Below are 20,350 nucleotides of genomic sequence, written 5' to 3'. Positions count from 1 at the left end.
TTAAGTGCCTTGAGAAAAGCAAAAAACACAAAAGATCCCTGCCAATAAAAGCTGGGAGGGGAAGTCAATCCCAATCCCAACCTTGGCGTAAATGAAATGAGCAAGAATAATCAAAATTATGTATCTATTAAATGCAAAAATTGCATGATTGCACAGTTAAGATAAACAAGGAATACAAAAGTGAGGGTTCTAAGCTTTTGTGGGTTTAACTATGCATCTTGAACCCACCTGTGTGCCCTGAACTAGCTATGCATTTGCATACTCAGTTACAGGTGGATGCTGAAACGAGTGCACGAAAAATGTTCTGCTGCACATGCGCAATATGCAGTTTTGAAATATTTACAAGTCATTCAGCCTACTTCTGTCATCGCCCTTGGTGTCTCTTGCAGTATTGATTCCAAGTGTCCTCCTTCCTATTGGATAGCTGTGTACTAGATTATTTTTCCCTGTGTATGTTGAGTGCATCTTTCCAAGCTGAAAATCATTTTTTCTGTTTCAAATCTCTCTAGATCACTGTATTTTTGTCCTTCCTGGTGTTAACTCCTCTCAGTTTAGTATTGCTCATGAAATTTAACATGCTCATTGCAACATTTTCTAGTTAGTTAATAAAGATGCTAAGAGCAGACAAATGCTGATCTGCGAGACTTAGGTATCACTAAAATGCCAAGCAGATGGACAAGAACACAAAGGGGGTGATACCTTTGTGCCTCCTTTTTGGATAATCTTGGTGCTGTTCTGTGTACGCATCTGTACATGGAGGCCCCCCATTGGTTTTAGCCACTGAATCCACTGTTCGTGCATTACTCCAAATGTGGCTGTGGCTGCAATCAATATACCCTTAGAATAACCTTTAAAAAAAATTATTTTTTTTGCAAGCGTTAGTCTCCTCCCATTTCCTACTTTGATTTGTAAAGTAACAGATAGGTAGAAGCTAGACAAGTTAGACCTGCAATAATAAACACACTGACTGCATGAATGATTTTTACACTGTGGATTTCTCTGAATCTCCTCCTCTGCTAGAGGATATAAATGCTTCATTGTTCTTGGTGCGAAGAGCCTTTTAGTACCAGTTGTCCAGCAATCATGGATAAAGAAAGCAGATGTATCTCATGTCTTTTTTTAACTGCTTTTGTTTCCCTGATCACTGTGAGAGGCTTTCTCAGGCAGCAGTGCTGCATGGGTTTGATCAAAGCTTATAAATGACTAATTGAAAGAATGTCAGTGGAGAACAGAATGCTCCTTGTATATTTCTGTGTGTGCTGAGAGCACAATTGTTTCTTTACGTAAGTTTTCCCTTCTCAAGCTTTGGGTATGATGGACAAAAAGAGCAGATTGTTTTGGTCTGTCAGCAGAGACAATGCCTGTCCTGTTATACCTCTGCTCTCATCACCTGACCAGCCACAGCTCTGTGGATTTTGGCAAGCAGGGGGGTGTGAGTGTTCTCCAGCTACAGCATTACAAAGAAAACAAATGGCATCACAACGAGTTCCTGACTCTGCTGCAGCATGCATGTGCTTGACACTTGACATTTCTTTTGGGATGGGGTGAGGAGCAGAGGCCCCTTCCCCTCCCTCAATCTGGAGTAGGGGACAGATTTATCTCTTTAAAAAAAAGAAAAAAGAGGACGACTTGTGGCACCTTAGAGACTAACAAATTTATTTGAGCATAAGCTTTCGTGAGCTACAGCAGTGAGCCATAGCTCACGAAAGCTTATGCTCAAATAAATTTGTTAGTCTCTAAGGTGCCACAAGTTCTCCTTTTCTTTTTGCGGATACAGACTAACACGGCTGCTACTCTGAAACCTGAGATTTATCTCTGAATCACTTCTAATTAGTGTTGGCACACAGTAAAAACCAGATGTGCAGTCAAAAATACTGGGCTTCGCTCTCCTCTCCCCCTGTTTCTGCCTTTCTGTGCTATTTCCTTCCCACTTTCCGTCAGTTTGAGCTTCCACCTTTCTGTGTGGATGGACTTGGTGTGTGAGAGCCTCCATTCTCCCTTTTGCCCTTTGTCGTCAACTGGCTAAGGAGGGGCTGAGTTTCAGTTTTACATTGCTGCCAATTCCTGTAGTATCTGAGCACCTCTCCATCTGTAATGTATTCATCTGCACAACATCCCTGTAGGGCAGGGCTGTTATCCCTGTTGTACACATGGGGAAACTGAGGCCCAGAGGTACTATGAATTGTCCCAGTGTTGCACACATTTCTGTGTAAAATAGATAATAATGCAGCCCCTTGGAGACTTTGTGGTTCTCTGGATCCTTTGCGGGGTAAAACCTCTATGTGGAGTAGAGCTTTTCATTTTATTTTACTTGTTTAAGTTGGTTTGTTTTCTGGGGTTTTGTCCATGGTTGGTGTTGGGGGTACGGGGAGGTTGGGTGGAAGAGGGTGTCAATGTTCTGAGTCTCTCTCATGATGAAACATGCATGTGGGTCCCTCTGTAGCCTGCCAGCAGGAGGGGTTGCTAGAAGGGCCTTTGCTCTTTCACATCTGCTCTCTCTTAGGGGCTGAGTGCACTGTCTTGCCAGTCTCCAGTTTGGTCTGATGTGGGGCATTTTTCCCCCTTTGGTAGGTGTCTCTGCTCCCAGCATGGAGTATGTGCTGCTGGTCCTGCTGAAGTGATAAGCACCAGGGAGGGAGAGGAGCTGTGGAAGCTTAAGACAATGTTGGCACAAGAACAAATGGAATAGTGGCCATGAGTATATTTACATTGGAAATTAGGTTTCTAACCATTAGAGGAGAGAGGTTCTGGAGAAGCCTCCTAATAGGGGCTGTTGGGGCAAATGACCTAACTAGTCTGAAGCTGCAGCTTGATGAGTCTGTGACCAAGATTATATGATGGGGCTGCCTGCAGTACCAGGGGACTCAGTGACCTTCAAGCCCTATGGTCTGATGTTCATACAGTGCTTGCAGGAGTAGCAGCCAGGGAATGAAACCAACACAGTATGGATCAGTTTCACTTCTTGCTCTTGCTGGGTCAGGAAGTGCAGTGTACAGGTGTACGAGAGACAAGGTCCTCCGCTCTTACTGGGAAAATAGGATAGACACACATGGGAAGGAGGTGATTGGATCAACTATCTGTTGATCGCCTCTGTCATAAATATAAATGGAAGGGTAACCATCTTTCTGTATACAGTGCTATAAAATCCTGCCTGGCCAGAGGCAACATCCTGTTACCTGTAAAGGGTTAAGAAGCTCAGCTAACCTGGCTGGCACCTGACCCAAAGGACCAATAAGGGGACAAGATACTTTCAAATCTTGGCGGGGGGGGGGGGGGGGGGGAGGCTTTTGTTTGTGCTCTTTGTTTATGTGGTGGTTCTCCCTTGGGACTGAGAGAGGCCAGACAGATTAGGATGGGTTGGAGAAGATGGATTTCGAAGCATAACTCATGCTGAGGAATGGCAGTATCTGTGATGACGAGGACTGTCACCCCCCCAAAAAAAAAAATATCAGGCACAGGCAGCCCAAGTGTGGAGAGTTAGGAAGATAGCTCCAAAGAGACTGGAGTTCCTGTTGTTCTCATAGTGAATAGAGAGATTTCAGAGTAACAGCCGTGTTAGTCTGTATTCGCAAAAAGAAAAGGAGTACTTGTGGCGCCTTAGAGACTAACCAATTTATTTGAGCATAAGCTTTCGTGAGCTACAGCTCACTTCATCGGATGCATACTATGGAAAGTGTAGAAGATCTTTTTATACACACAAAGCATGAAAAAATACCTCCTCCCACCCCACAGTCCTGCTGGTAATGGCTTATTTAAAATGATCACTCTCCTTACAATGTGTATGATAATCAAGTTGGGCCATTTCCAGCACAAATCCAGGTTTTCTCAGCCCCCCCCCCCCCCCCACACACACACAAACCCACTCTCCTGCTGGTAATAACTTATATAAAGTGACCCCTCTCTTTACAACGTGTATGATAATCAACTTCAAATCCAGACTCCAGCGAGAAACTGTTGAATTGGAATTCATTTGCAAATTGGATACAATTAACTTAGGCTTGAATAGAGACTAGGAGTGGCTAAGTCATTATGCAAGGTAACCTATTTCCCCTTGTTTCCACCCCCCCCCCCCCCCCCGACGTTCTTGTTAAACCCTGGATTTGTGCTGGAAATGGCCCACCTTGATTATCATACACATTGTAAGGAGAGTGATCACTTTAGATAAGCCATTACCAGCAGGAGAGTGGGGTGGGAGGAGGTATTTTTTTCATGCTTTGTGTGTATAAAAAGATCTTCTACACTTTCCACAGTATGCATCCGATGAAGTGAGCTGTAGCTCATGAAAGCTTATGCTCAAATAAATTGGCTAATGAATAGAGAGAGGATCTGACGGAACCATGCCCACCAAACACCAAGCCAAATGGTAGAGTTGTAAGGCTCCTAGGAGAAGTCATACCTAGGAGCTGTGCTGGGAAGAGGTGTCTGAGAAGTGGCTCAGTAAAGCAGGATCTTCCCTGAGTGTGCAGAGTGGAAGGGCTTCTTTCTGGCCAGTCCAATATTAAAATCCAGACACTAATGCTTGTTTCTTGATATTAACACTTGTGTATTGAAATAATTCCATCCGTACTTTATACAAGGAATTATTTCAATGCACAGTAGTATCGGATCACTGACGACATCAAATAACACAAGAATGGGGGTCACCTGATTAATAGGCAGCAGGTTTGAAAAAAGGAAGTACTTCAGACAGCATACAGTCAACCTGAGGAACTCGTTACCGGGCAATGTTGTGAAGGCCAAAAGTATAACTGTTCAAAAAAGAATTAGGGCATATCTACACTTGCCATTTAAAATAAGAAAAAGTTCCTTTTTTTTCACAAAAAGCATGGGATACACTTGTTAATGACTTCTTGCAGTGAAACTCAGAAGTTTCACTGCAAAAAGAAAACCACCTCCAGGAGAGGTTTACAGCTCTTACCGGTGATGCATTTGCAATGATGTGCAGGTGAAGACACATTCTTCCTGTTTACGTAGCTTTTAGCCTCTGCAGGATATCCCACAGTGCCAAGGTGACCACTCTAGCCAGCTGCTCTGCTGCTCTGATGCCAGATAAACAGACATCCACCCCTCCCCCTGTAAAGCCCCGGGAACTTTAAAACTCCCCTTCCTGTTTTCTTGGCAAGTGCTCACTTATCTGGCCAGGTGACAATGCCTGCTCCACGGAGCAAAGGATCCCCTGCCTGGAGCCATGCTGAGCTACTGGAGCTTATCCATGTTCGGGGAGAGGAGGTTGTGCAAGGACCCAGGATGCCCCGCCATCATCCCCCACTTCCCTCCCATGGTCAAACTGGAGAGAGCTGCACTGTGGGATAGCTTCCCTAGAGTGCAGCTCTCATCGGGGATGGACGTGCTGCTAATGTAAACACTCTGACGCCTGAGGAATTAAGTGAGTACACAAACCAGTGCTTTATTTTCACTGATTCCCTATCACCGGTTAAACTTACAGCAGAAAAACTCTGCAAGTGTTGAGAAGTTCATGGAGGATCAGTCCATTCTTGGCTATTAGCCAAGATGGTCAGGGATGCAACCCCATGCTCTGGGTGTCCCTAAACCTCTAATTGCTAGAAGCTGGGACTGGATAGCAGGGATGGATCACTCCATAAGTTGCCCTGTTCTGTTAATTCCCTCTGAAAACATCTGGTACTGGCCACTGTCAGAGACAGGATAGTCTGTTAGATGGGCCACTGGTCTGACCCAATATGGCCATTCTTATTTTCTTAACAGCTTTGAACAAAGCAAAGTAGCAATGAGTGGAGCGTGACACTACTTTCATCTGCTTGGCATGCCAGCAGCAGGGGACAGAGGGAAGAGCTTAAATCCCTCTCATGTTTTTCCATTTGGGTGGCCAGAACTGCTTATTAACTTTTAAAAGAACTCATGAAAACAACAGTTGACAAACAGGTAGAAGTAGGTCTTCATGGGCCTGGAGTTGCAAAGTGAAACAACCAACAAACTTGAAAATGTGCAACTCTGAATTCTATTGGTTGTCTGGCTTTAAGAGCTAGTTTTTTAACCTAGCTTGTGGGTCAGTAGTCTGTACTCTGTTCTCCAGTACATAAAAGGAAAAGGAAGAAATTCATCCCAAGGGCATGCTGTACCTCCGGGGTGCTCTGACTTCATGTCCTGTCCTTTTCCAGGCGTAACTCATAGCTGTTTCTCCTGTGTTCTTGCTTGCAGGTTGTGCACCTTGACTTTAAAGAAACTGGTCGTCTTAAAGGAAATGGATAAGGAGCTCATTTCTGTGGTCATTGCAGTCAAAATGCAGGTAACTTGCATTTAATACTTAGCCTTAAATGGTAAGAGCAACACAACAGTTGCAGTGTTAAGCGCTGAAATGTCAAGAAATATGAAAATTAAGGTTGCATTTTGTAATGCATGTGTACAAGGAGACTATCACCTACTATTCCACGAATACAATACGCTGTTTCGGTACCTGTGCAGTGTTAGGTTCATGAGTAAGATCTTAACATTTTTTCCTTTCTTGTGTACTTCCACTGTCATAGTATTTAAATATATCTTCACAGAGTGAGTTAGACTTCCCATCATTAAGGCCAAAAGTAACTTTTTATTATGAAACTGAGTTTCTGTTACAAACCCTCATTCTCCCAACTTCATCAAAACTCAACCTCTTGACCTGTTTTACATGTTACATTTTGTCTCAGGGCAGAACAGAGGTTTTTTCCCTCATAGAGAGCTTAGGGCCAGTCAAATGGAGCTACAGAAGGACGGGAGTTAACATGCTCCCTCTTGCACTTTCAGAGGATTTTCCTTGTGTTTTTTTGCTTCATAATAACTACAGAATCACTGCCCAACTGCACTGCTACCGTAATCCTGGTAGAAAAGTGACTTCAAAGGGGTGCAAAATGCAGGAGAATGGATATCACTTGACTTAAAAATAATGTATATTTTAAAGTGTATGAACTTGCGTTGCAAGTGTGTTATATGGACCTGTAAGTGTCTAAATTAATGCATTGGTTTTATACGTACATTGTGTACATACGTCAGTGTGCATGTAGGCAGGAGCTAAGCTGGGAAGGAATGGGGTCCATTCCTGGTTTACTTGTAAGCTCAGCTCAACATACAGGGATTCCTGTCACTGAACAGTGCTTAAGCATTGTTTGAAAGCCAACACGATTCCCAGGCATAAAACCTCACTAATCTTGAGCTGAAGTTGATTAAATCTGCTGCTGCAGTCAAAACCCCTGCAGAGAACTTAGTAGTTGTCAAAAAAAACCAAAAACGTTAGCCTGAACATTTAAACTTAAAGGGTTCATCTTACAAGAAGACCCAGAATATTCAAATACAGAGCTATGGATTCAACCAGCTGTCACTGCCACTCTGAGAACAGCGAGAAACTCTGCTACAACCTCATCTGTGCATGTTGAGGCTGTCAAGTCCTCGTTTCCAGCAGGCCCTAGCAGCTCTGTTGCTATTTGGAGTACCGGTTCTGTCACTTCCTGCTTTAAATCAGAAAATATTTCCATCAGATTTCCTTCATCCCCTCTCTTCTCTAACGAACAGGCATCCAAATAGCTTTGTTAGTTCCTCATGCAATTCCAGAATGAGGGAGTTCAGTTCCCAGAACCTCTATGTCAGGATATCAGGAAACCGATTTCAGTGCCCCTTATGGGAAGGTGTCTTGAAGTTTGGGGGAGATAGGGCCCTTCACCCCCCACTTCCTGCGATTCACCCGTGACACTCAGCCAGCCAGTAAAACAGAAGGTTTATTAGATGACAGGAACACAGTCCAAAACAGAGTTTGTATGTACAGAAAACAGGACCCCTCAGTGAGGTCCATCTTGGGGGATAGGGAGCCAGACCCTGTTCTGGCCTTCCTCCATTTCCCCTGCCAGCTCCAAACTGAAACTCTCCCACCCCTCCTCTCCTCCGACTCACGTTGCGCAGAGTAGCCCGGCCCCTTTGGAACAGGCCTGTCCGGATGCTGTCCACTCCTGAAGCCCTCCAGGTGGCCCGGGATGTTATGTCCATGCCAGTGCCCGGAGCGCCTCCGATGTTGGCCCCGTGCTCCAGAGGTAAGCCGCCGCTGGGATCTCCACAGTCGCCTACGGCCCGGTACTGGTCTCAGTCGAGGGAACGTTCCCAACGCCAATCACCAACCAGCAATTGCTTGGGGCAGTGTCCAGGTGGATTGCCCTCAACGCCGACCAGACTGTCTGGCTGGGTTCCGGCCGGCTGGGACTCGCAGCACCGCTCGTCCTCAAGGAACGAATATCGGCGGGATCGTGGCGGACGTCGCCTTCAGTCCTAGTCTTGGAGAGGGTACCGCAGTCGATCACAGCACGGTCGTTGACACCATTTCCTCTCGGACTCCCGTTCCAAGTCTCCAAGATATCGCAGCCCCGGGCATCGATCGCCGGCGTTTCACTGTCGCATGTCCGCTCATTGAGGCTGTTCGCAGAGCAGCTGTTACCGCCGGTACTGGTCCTCCATGTCGAGATTGCGATCCTGTGGCCATCGTAGATCCTGGCCCCTCCGCTCCTCCCGGTCCAGAGACAGCAGCAGATCTTATGCCAGACCAGTCTCTATTCGTAGCCGTCCTTCGATGGGCCAGGCCAGACAACCCGAACAGCTGACCCTGCTGGTGCCACAGCAGGTGCAGTGGCACTGAACATTTTGGCCAGACCAATGGTACCAGTGGGCACCATGGCCTCCAGTGCAGCCCCAGTGGCAGCTCAGTCTGTGGCCGGAGCTTCGGAGGCACCGTTGGCCTCCCTCTCCAGACTCCCGAGAAAGGAGGCGGTGGGACGTGTGTCTTTGGCACCGTGCCCAGAGTCTGACCAGGTGGCGGAACCTCCCGTGCCGGCCGACACGCAGAGCATCGCACCGGCCTCTTTGCCCCGCCTGGAGGAGGCAATTGCGGCCCCGCCCCCCTCTATCCCGTAGGAGGACTTCAGGGCCCACCAAGAACTCTTAGAGGGTGGCTGCAAGCCTCCACCTCCAGGCAGAGGAGATGGAGGAGCCCTCAGACTCTCTGTTTAATGTGTTGTCCCCATTGGCACCGGGTAGGGAGGCCTTGCCTCTCCATGAAGGGGTGGCTAAGATTTCAAATGCCTGTGGCAAACACCAGCCTCATTGGCCCCCATCTCTAAAAATGCGGAACGCAAGTTCTTTGTACTCGCTAAGGGGCATGAGTACTTGTATACCCACCCGGCGCCCAACTCCCTGGTGGTCGAGTCGGTCAACCGCAGGAAACGGCAGGGTCATCCAGCCCCGAACCCAAAGAACAAAGACTCTTGGAGACTGGAGTCTTTCGGAAGGAAAGTTGATTCATCTTCAAGCTTCCAGTTACGAGTGGCAAACCATCAGGCTCTCCTGGGCCGTTACGAGTTCAGTCTGTGGGGCTCCCTGCCCAAGTTTGAGGACTCCCTCCAGGAGCGCGATAGGAAGGAGTTCAAGTGGAGTGGAGGAAGGGGCAGCGGCTGCTAGGGCGTCCCTACAGGCAGCCTGGGATGGTGCCGACACGGCCGCACGATCAATGGCCTTCGCGGTGTCCATGAGACGGGCGTCATGGCTCCTGCTCTCTGGGCTGTCCGGTGAAGCTCAGTCTTCCATGCAGGATCTCCCGTTTGACGGGAAAGCTCTGTTTGCGGAGGAAACAGATACAAGGCTGCATGGCATGAAAAACTCCCACATGACCCTCCAGACTCTGGGCCTCTATGTCCCGGCTCCAGCAAAACCTAAGTTCAAGCCGCAGCAGATTCCCACCCAGGCTGCCCTCCCAAAGTACGAGGCCGCCCATAAGAAGCAGCGGGACTATAAGAGATGCCCTCAGAGGCAGTCTCGGCCTGCCCCCCAGCCTGGGTCCTCCAAGGGCAAGCAGGCAGGGAAAAGACATTTCTGACTGGATGCTCGGGGGCATCCCACCAGTCCTCATCAGGGATCCACCTCCAATAAAGCTTCCCTTTTCCAACTGGTGGTGTGCTTTCCTCACGGAATGGTCGCAGCTAACCTTGGACCGATGGGTCCTCAACACCATCTCCGGGGTTACACCCTCCAGTTTACTTCCTCCCCGCCCAACCACCCCCCCGCCCCTACCCCCTGTGGGGGATCCCTCGCACGAAGCTCTGCTCGAGCAGGAGGTGGGCCAGCTCTTAGGTCTAGGAGTGATATAGATGGTGCCCGAGGAGTTCATGAGCAAGGGGTATTGCTCCTGTTATTTCCTTATCCCGAAGGCCAAAGGGGGGCTCAGGCCCATTCTGGATCTCCAAGGTCTGAACCAGTACATGGTGAAGCTCAAGTTCCACATGGTCTCCCTGGCCTCCATCATCTCCTCCCTGGATCCCGGGGACTGATACGCTGCCCTCGATCTACAGGACGCGTACTTCCACATCCACATATTCGAGGGGCACAGGTGCTGCCTCCATTTCGTTGTGGGACAGAATCATTACCAATTCACAGTCCTCCCGTTTGGTCTGTCCACTGCCCCCAGGGTGTTTACAAAATGCTTGTCGGTGGTAGCGGCCTACCTCAGATGGCGGGAGGTCCAGATATTTTCGTATCTGGACGATTGGCTTGTCAAGGGCAGCCCCCCCTTTCCTCCCCCCCGTCGCAGGTGAGGGATCACGTGGCTCTCCTCCTCTCTACATGCGCCACCTTGGGCTTGTGGGTAAACAATACAAAGTCCATGTTAGTCGCGGTCCAATGCATAGAGTTTATCGGGGCGCTCCTGGACGCAGTGTCGGTCAGGGCCTCTCTCCCGCCAGACAGATTTGAGACCCTGAAAGTTCTCATCGACTCGGTCACAAGGTTCCTGGTGACAACAGCCAGGGTTTGCCTACAACTCTTGGGTCACATGTTGGCATGCACGTACGTGGACCTTTACGCCAGACTCAGGATGAGGCCCCTCCAGCTCTGGTTGGCCTCGAAGTTCTCCCAGGCCACGGACAGGATGGACAAAGTTCTCACCGTGCCGGACTCTGTGATCACCTCCCGACAGTGGTGGTCCGCCCCAAACAACGTGCTCCAAGGGGTACCGTTCAGGGACAGGGCCCCGTCGTTGGAGCTGGTGTCTGTTGCGTCGTACCTGGGTTGGGGGGCCCATGCGGGGACCTTTCAGACCCAAGGCCTGTGGTCGGCTTAAGACCTGACCTTACATATAAACGTCAAGGAGCTCAGGGCGGTGTGGCTGGCGTGTATGGCCTTCTGCTCGCACCTGGAGGGCAAGGTAGTCAAGGTCCTCACTGACAACATGGCCTCAACGTTCTATTTCAACAGGCAAGGCGGGGCCTGATCCTCTGCCGTGAAGCCCTCAGGCTGTGGGACTTCTCTGTAGCCCACGACATCCACCTGAAGGTTTTCCATCTACCGGGTGCCCAGAACAAGAGGGCAGATCACTTGAGCAGGGACTTTTCCTTGCAACACGAGTGGTCCCTCTCCCCGGAAGTGGCCCACTGGCTTTTCCGAAGGCGGGGAACTCCCCAGGTGGACCAGTTCGCGACTTGGCAGAACCGGCAGTGCCCCCGGTTCTGCTCCAGGTTGGGGCCTGGGAAGGGACGCTATCTCCAATGCCTTTCTCCTGTCCTGGTCAGGCCGGCTTCTCTACGCCTTTCCCCCGTTCCCTCTAATCAGGAGGGTCCTGGAGAAGATGAAGACGGACAAGGCCCGGGTCCTCCTGATTGCCCTGGCATGGCCCAGGCAGCATTGGTACAGGACCTTCACAGGCCTGGCGGTAGCTCCGCCGTGGCCGTTGCCACTCCGCTTAGACCTGCTCTCAGGACCAGGGCCGCCTCCTCCACCCCAACCTGGCGGCTCTTCACCTCATGGTGTGGCTTCTCAGTCGTTAGGTAGAGAGGAAAGGATGTGTTCAGAGCAGGTTCAGTGCGTTCTCCTCGAAAGTAGATGGCCCTCCACTCGCTGTGCTTATTTGGCAAAGTGATCCCGGTTATCTAGGTGGGTGGCGGATCAGGGTGTCTCCCTGGTGACCACCCCGATCCAGCTTGTCCTTGATTACCTCCTCCACCTCTGAGGGCCCAGGGCCTGGCGCCCTCGTCAGTCAATGTGCACCTGGCAGCCATATCGGCCTTCCATCTGCTGGTGCAAGGGCACAGGGTATTTTCTCATGCTATGATTGGCCAGTTCCTTAAGGGTTTGGGCCATCTTTTTCCATATTCTAGACCCCTGGTCCCGCAGTCAGACCTAAACGTCGTGTTGATTCGCCTCATGGGGCCACCGTTTGAACCACTGGCCACATGCTCCTGGTCTCACCTCTCGTGGAAGGTGGCCTTCCTGGTTGCAATCATGTCAGACAGGCGAGTCTCAGAGCTCAGGGCCCTGACCTCCAAGCTGCCATACATGGTCTTTCATAAAGACAAGGTCCAGCTCTGCCCACACCCCATGTTCCTCCCGAGGGTGGTCTCTGCTTACCACATGGGTCAGGACATTTTTCTCCCGGTCCTCTGCCCCAAGCCTAATGCGTCCAGTGAGGGGAGCGCTGTCTCCACACTCTCGATGTGCGGCAGGCTCTGGCTTTCTAGCTCGAGTGGACCAAGCTGTTCAGAAAGTCCTCGCAACTGTTCGTCGCCTCGGTTGAACATGCGAGGGGCCAGCCGATTTCCACCCAGTAGCTTTCCAATCGGATCACTTCTTGCATCTGTTCCTGTTATGAGCTGGTGGGGGTTCCCCCGCCGCCCATTGTGAGGGCACACTTGACTCGGGCGCAGGCCTTGTTGGCTGCCTTCATGACCCACGTCCCCATCCAGGACATTTGTAAGGCCGTCACGTAGTCTTCGGTTCACACGTTCACCTCGCACTATGCGATTGTTCCTCAAACCAGGGATGACGCCGGGTTTGGCAGGGCTGTCGTCCGTCCTGGGAACTTGTGAACTCCTACCCACCTCCAACAGATATAGCTTGGAATCCCCTATTGTGGAATACACATGAGCAATCACTCGAAGAAGAAAAGACAGTTACCTTTTCCGTAACTGGTGTTCTTCGAGATGTGTTGCTCATGCCTATTCCACATCCCACTCTCCTTCCCCTCTGTCAGAGTTGTCTGGCAAGAAGGAACTGAGGGTAGGGGAAGTGTGCAGCTCCCCTTATACCACGCCAGGCAGGCGCCACTCCAGGGGCCGCAGGGGGCACCCCCCCTAAGGGTACTGCTACGGGAAAAATTTCCAGCACCGGTGCACGTGGCGAGCACACACACCTATTGTGGAATAGACACGAGCAACACATCTCAAAGAACACCAGTAACAGAAAAGTAACTGTCTTTCCTGATATGAAGGCCGTTTTCAGATGTCAGTGATATCAGATCTCCAAGTGCATGAGCTTTCAATCTAGTGACTTAATCCTTTTTTTTATAAAGAGAATTGCAAAGATATGGTGTTACAAACACATCTTGGATTCCTTCAAAAGGGCATGACAAAATTCCATCTTAACTAGCCCATCTTTGTCAGCCTGTCCCCATCCTGGGGAGACCCTTTTCGACTGTTGTTCAACAGCATTTCCTGAGACTTTATCAGACATTCAGGTCCCTTTTGTCTGCTTTGAATACAGTGGTGTATTCAGGAGGCAGCTGTGTTGCTCCTTTATTATATAGCCACTGTGTGGCGTAACAAATAAAGCCGCTCTGTCACAACTAGAAGGAGCTCTGGCACTGACAGAACATCAGTGTTGCTAACTGTCATGGTTGCAGGGCTGGGTGCCCCTCTCCCTTTTCTCAGCTGAGTGCACACCCTCAGGTGTCAGGCCTCTTGCCTTTACTTCTCTTGGGGTGGAATTTTTCAATTTTCCCATTCTTAGAGCAAGCCCTGGGATACAGCCCCATGGGCATCCACCAATAACCTACAGGTCTGACTGAGTTCAGACACCTGCAGTTCTTCCTTCAGGAGTCTGACCAGTTGTATACAGAGACCAGACAGACTTCTTAAAAATCCAAGTAGTGTTTAACGGTAGAAATAAACTATTCAGGGACGATTTGAAAACTGTCTACACGCATGTCCCCTGCCTCAAGGCTTGCAGTCCCCAGGTGGTACAGCAGGCAAATCTACCTTCTTCAGACAGCCCTGACTGAATAGCTGTCTTTGTCTGGTTTCCCCTGAAAAATGATCCCCTCTCTTGAGGGTCCCTTTTAAACCCTGCATAGTTCTTCTGTGTTCCTGGCCTTTGGCCCTTCCGTAGGCTCCCCAGGAATCAAGCCGGAGTCTTTGGAGATAATAGCTCTGCCACTGCTCCTTAGCAGCCCTGAGGTGTTTGCTGTAGCGTAGCTTATCTTGAGCTCTTTTTCCTTCCTGCTTATTTTTGCTGACAGTTCCCTATAGAGTTGCACGAATATAGTCACATGGTTAGCATGCACTATTCATACATTAGTGGTGCTCTGAATCAGTCACATCAGCTCTCCCAGTTGTATTGCAAGTCTGTGTTTCTCTTAAAGCCCCAGCCGCCAAAGTCATTTGATTAGGTGAGAATCTCAGCTTTCATTTTAAAAGTTAATTTATATCTTTAATGGTTGCAGAGGAGCTGGTAAACCTGACCTAAGGACTCAAAACCCAGCAGGCAGATAAAAAGAAGCCTCTATTTATTGGCTTAAAAATAAAAAAATATAATTTTAAAAAGAATCACATGTTTGAACATTTGGGGCTGGTGCTGCAGAAATATTGCTGTATGCCACTACTGTATTACTAACTGCAAATCTGTCCAAATCCTCCAATGGCCAAGTACTTTGCTTTCATCTGGGTAGGCCTTTGTTGGGGGAGTGCACAGTCACTCTGTTACTGGTATGCTTACAGCATAAACACAGACGAGTTAGATACAAAGGGGTTCTTGCTGGAAGGCTGCAGTATAGCACAATATTTTTCTTAGAATTCAGAACAGGAACACGTAAGAACCCAAAGCCAGAGCAACAAGGTGGGGTGCTCCTGAAAACAGACACAACTCACCTCCACTTTACTGTGAACTGTCTGTAGACTCACTGCTGCTGATCCTAGATTGTGGACTTCCCTATGGAGCCCCCCAGCCTGGCAGCAGGACCAAGGAAACCCCCCAGAAATTTCAAGTGATAGCTTAGTTTTAAGTTTTCCATACACTACTGTTATAATCACTTGGCCCATAGATCCCTAAGGAGGTGTTCCCATATCCTCAATAAATGGTACCAGTCTGGGCGCTCCCACCATGCGGCACATGAGCCATTCCTGCAGCTACTTCTATTTCTTTCAGATGAAGCCTCATCTCCCCTTTATTGGCATCCGTAATGGTTGTTTGAACAGGCCTCCCTCCCTGAACAGGGAGCCCACTTCACTTGCAGACTACCAGCTGCTCAGCATCCTAGAGCCCCACTGTGTCCCTGCTTTGCTGGGAGAAGCTGCTGCTTGCCTTGGTGTTGCCTGGTGTAGAAATGGGTTTGGCAAAAGGGGAGGCAACACAAGGGGAAGGGTGGCTGGAGGACAGGGTGTAGATGATGTCAGGGAGCAGAGCAGGACTAGCTTCAAGCTGGACTAGCTTCTGCTTCCATCCAGCAGCACCATACAGTAGAACCTCAGGGTTACAAACACCAGAGTTACAAACTGACCAGTCAACCACACACCTCATTTCGAACCGGAAGTAGGCAATCAGGAAGTAGCAGAGACTGGGGGCGAAGCAAATCCAGTATAGTACTGTGTTAAATGTAAACTACTATAAAAAAGGGAAAGCAGCGGTTTTTTTCTGCATAGTAAAGTTTCAAAGCTGTATTAAGTCAATGTTCAGTTATAACTTTCCAAAGAACAACCATAATGTTTCGTTCAGAGTTACGAACGTTCGAGTTATCAGCAACTTGCATTCCTGAAGTGTTCGGAACATGGAGGTTCTACTATCTTTTCACTACAAACCCTGCTGTCTGTGAGAGTGCCCCCTATTGATTGCGTCCAAACTTTGGCAATGAGCCAGGTTGCACTAGCCAGTTCCCAAAGGGTGAAAGGAACAAGCCGGGACTAATGCTCAGACCTTTACTTGACCAGGTTTTCTTTCTGTGTAGGGCTCAAAGCGAATACTACGGTCTCATGAAATTGTGCTGCCACCAAGCGGACATGTGGAAACCGAACTTGCACTAACTTTTTCACTACAGGTAACATAGTAACAAAGTCCAAAGTGAATGTGCTCATCTGATTTTTGCATTAAACCAAGTTCTGATGTATTTGTTTTAACAAGTCTTCATGTAAATGTTCCTCTGAAATAATTATAGGCAGTTCTGGCAATGGCACCTGTAGTCAACGCTTTTTCCTTATAAGCTAAAAAGCCATTTAGGTTGAAATTTTCCATGTGATGGAGTTTCTGCCTCAGGCTGAATATTTTGGGACATTTCAGCAGAAATGGTCTAGCCACTTCCAAGAGCAAGACTGGAGAAAAATAGCTGGTCTTGCCAATGTTAAATTCCTACAGCTGATTTGAGGAGCTCTAGCACCTCCATGCTTTGGAGCAAAGATTTGAAACTTGACAGGGCTAGCATTGGAGTGGGAGGTACAGTTTTCTGTTCCTGTGGAAATCAATTGGATATTGGCAAATTGTAAGCTTCTGAAAATGGTAGTTTCCATATCCTTAGTGGAGTTTGGGGCTGGGATCTAAAAATCTCTGAAAATTGTCGGTACATGCTCAGTACGAACCCCCAGAATGCACAGAGTGTGTCCTGCTCAGCAGCAGCGTTCCCTCCAGCAGAAATGCAGAATGTCCTGCGCGGGGGTATATGACATTATCCTTCCCCGGCATGCAGTCTGTTACCTACCTTGGATCTCATGCATCCAGGAGTGCTGCAGGGCTGAAAAACTGCCCCTTCAATTGCTGCTCCTGGTTGCTGGGGCTGTTGCGGGCGCAGGTGCTAGGCAGAGCAGGAAGGCTTTTTTCTGTGCTTCCATTGCTCTCCTTGCTAGCATCCAGGTAACGTGGAGGGAGAAGGAAGAAGGGGCAGGCCTGGGGATGAGGGGGAGCAGGATTAGGAGTCGAGCAGTCTATGGGAGATGAATAGAATGAAGAAAGCCATTTAATGGGAGCAGCTGCCTCAGGCTGGCCTGCCCTTTTCTCTCCTCCATCTCCAAAATCCTCCAGCATTCTTCTCCGCAGTTGCTCCTGGGGTGGCTTTGGATTTCCCACTAGCTTTTTCAGGATCCCGCATCACCAACTTCTGCTAGGTGTGAGGGATGGGCTCCTTTCTCCTCTCACGCTCTTCCTACTGCTCTGGGGTACCCTTGTGGGAGAATAAGTGACTGCTCTTCAGTGACAAGGAATGCCACACATGGAACAGCAGCCTCCTGGCTGGGAGCTGGCAGGAGGCCATGAGGTCTAGTCCGGCTCTTCCACTGACTGCTGTTAATTCTAGGCACTCAATTGCCTTTACCACAAACCAGGCCTCCTACCTTAGACTAGTGTCATCCCCCACATTTTACAGAAGGGAGTAACTGGGAGGCTGCATAAAATCCCCTTCTGCTAGAGTCAGGAATGGAACCTGCTTTAAAACTGCTTTAGAACAGGAGGAAAACAAGAACCACAGGCGCACACAAAGAGTTCTCTGATTGTTAGTCACTTGGCAACTTCGGATTCTGCAAATGCTGTGCTTGCTTTTAAAAAATAAAGCTCTTGCCTTTTCCCTTTTATGGGAAACATTAGCTTGGCCACCTTTCCAGGGGTGGCACAGTGGGAGTTTCGCCTAAGGAGCACTAAAATAGGGCCCTCACCTAGCTCTGCCAGTGCACGATGCTATAAATTAATGGTAGATCGATATTAGGTCTTGCCTTTTTGCCGAGATTAGACAAATCAGGCTTCCTGGGGATATAGGGATGCAGGTCTCCTGCTCTAACCACTGGATGTGCTGCTCTGATCTTCCGCATGCAGAAAATGAGGATGGAGGCTTGTTTGCTATGGGTGAATTGCACTCTTAAGGGCTGAGAGTGGTCCTTGTGGTGAAGACAGCATGCCCTAAGCATAGCAAAGTACAGGCTAATGAGACTCAGAAATGTTGCTAATCTGGAATAGCCCCATTTGGGGAATGCTTAGAAGTTTTGTTTTTTTCAAATTTGCTGAACTGTTTGGCTAGAAAGAAATAAGGTCCCAGTACAGTGAGGTCTGGACAACAGATAGGATCTTTCATACTCCAAAAGCAGTTAAACCCTGTGCTACACATGGGTAACGAGAGCAGAGGGAATGGGGATAACTGTGATAGTGCTTTTGTCATCTGTTGCCTGAGAATCCTGGGAGCTGCCAAGCCGAACTGAGACATTGAGATAGGTGCTTACCTAGCCCTTCCCTGATACAGGCTGGGTTAAATGGAGCCTAGCTGCCAAACAAGTTTCTACTGCAGAGTGAGTAGAGGCAGCAAAGCTGTAGCTCAAGAATAAAATAACATGCAGCTCTGAGAATTTTTCTTCCAGGTGTTGGCTAACTTTAGATGCCCAGTCTTGCAGCAAACCAGATCTCCTGAGGTGATTAGGGGTGAAGTGAGACACTCTCCCTCACCCCATTCCACTAGGAGCAAATGCTTTTACCTCACATAGCTGGCTAAGCATATGGTTTTCTAGGACTTCCAGTTACCCAATAGCTGGAGGCAGGATTTGGCTTCTCTTCGGTCTGCATTAATACATGCACTCAGTTAAGAGAACTATAGCTACCGGGGAAATAGGCAGCGGTGAGCACACTCTAAATCTTCCACTTCCTCTGCACCTGAGGTTTCTCCTCTTTACTTCTCTGACTTGCAGCATGTATCTTTTGGACATCTCATGGATGCACTGAGTTTTAATTTACCCTTCTAGCTTAGAACACACCACCGTTTAAAATGTGGAGCTGTAACATGTAGAACACTGTCCTACGGTCCATCAGGGTCAATTTGCATTGATGTGTTTGGGAGTTCAGTCTGAGCAAGGACTGCAGAACTGTGCCCTAGACACTTAGACTCACTGTGTTTAAGGTCAGAAAGGACCATTGTGATCATCTAGTGATTCTAGTCTGACCTTCTGCATGTTGCAGGCCACAGAACCTCACCCACCCACTCCCGTAATAGACCCTTAACCTCTGGCTGAATTACTGAATCCTCAGATCATGGTTTAAGACTTGAAGTTACAGAGAATCCACCATTTACACTAATTTAAACCTGAAGTGACCCATGCTGCAGAGGAAGGCGAAAAAACCCCGGGATCTCTTCCAGTCTGACTCAGGGAAAATTCCTTCTTAACCCCAAATATGATCCTGAGCAGGTGGGAAAAAATTCTCTGTAACTCAGAGCCCTCCCCCTCTAGTGCCCTGTCTCTAGCAGTTGGGCATTTTGAGCTTTTATGAAATGAAACAGGAGAGGCAAGTGTGATGCAGTGAGAACTGGTCACTGAGACAAGGTGAGGTTCTCATAGATTACATGAAGGATTTGTGGTGTTCTGCACAGCAATGTGTGGGATGTCTTTCTGAAATGGCATAGTAGGATTTTAATGACGGGCACCGATTGTCTTTTAATTAGATGACAGCTTGAAGGTACTTTGTCTCTGAGCTAATAACCACAGCCTGGGCTAGATAAAGGCCGAAACCTAAGGCCATGATGTTTGAGAGACTTCCTAGGCTGAGGGTTGTTGGCCCAAATGCCATTACTGATCCTGGGAACACCTTAAGTTATGTAATGCTATCAGTCTCCTGACCTGTGCGCCTTGCCCAGCTCTTGTACCCTTCACTGTTCTGATTTGCTCCTGCTCTGAAACTCCCTAGAGCATAGAATTTAAACCAGGATTCCTTTGTCTCACCATTCCTCTGCTGTCAGCAAATGTGAGCGAAACCCGCTGGCAAAGTGTCCCATCCCCCTCTAGAGCTGATCCAGAGGATGGCAATTTATTACTGTTGGTCATTTGTTCAAGCTGCAGAGGTCTGTTTGATGGATCTAAAATTCCAACCTACTGGTGACCCACGCTGATATCAATAGGATGCCACATGAGGGATCTTCCTTTTCCCAGTTTTGCTTTTTAAAGCGTAGGAAATTACACTTACACACAAACATGCTACATTAAAAAAACATTCAGGTTGCAAATTCAAGCTCTCAAAATTTAGGATATGCCTGAACTCAGGGGGACTGGTTTAGGGTTACACAGGCCCATCTATTATATATTTTTAGTCTCTTATTATTTTTCTGCAGCATCCCTGCTTCATTCAGTGCACAGGATGGATGGTGCTCTTGGGATGAATCGGGTGTGTAACGAAGGAGGCTGTTGTCTATAGGGCCTCTACCTCAGTTATTGCAGAAATTTGAAGGTGTGTGGTGAATGAGGCAGGGGCAGGAAAGCTGGGTTAGCACAGCTGAATGCTGCCCTGGAAAGTTGGATTCTATCCTTTCCTCTGCCACAGAGTTGCTGGGCAAGTTGTTTAAGACGTGATCTCTAATGATGATGCTCATTTT

General features: G+C 48.5%; 1 protein-coding gene across 9 annotated transcripts in view; it reads left to right on the top strand.

Annotated features, from left to right (window-relative positions):
* Positions 1 to 20,350, top strand: part of PACS2 (phosphofurin acidic cluster sorting protein 2) — a 174,671-nt gene that overhangs the window by 49,085 nt on the left and 105,236 nt on the right. For all 9 annotated transcript variants that reach the window (XM_075131449.1, XM_048861946.2, XM_075131446.1 and 6 more), the window contains exons 2-3: positions 6,178 to 6,265; positions 15,971 to 16,060. In XM_075131449.1, coding sequence (XP_074987550.1) covers positions 6,178 to 6,265; positions 15,971 to 16,060 — 178 coding nt within the window. The remainder of the gene's footprint in view (positions 1 to 6,177; positions 6,266 to 15,970; positions 16,061 to 20,350) is intronic.

Source organism: Caretta caretta, chromosome 8 (assembly GCF_965140235.1).
Source record: "Caretta caretta isolate rCarCar2 chromosome 8, rCarCar1.hap1, whole genome shotgun sequence".
NCBI lineage: Eukaryota > Metazoa > Chordata > Testudines > Cheloniidae > Caretta > Caretta caretta.
The sequence above is the reverse complement of the archived record's forward strand: the minus strand, read 5'-3'. Positions and strand labels throughout refer to the sequence as shown.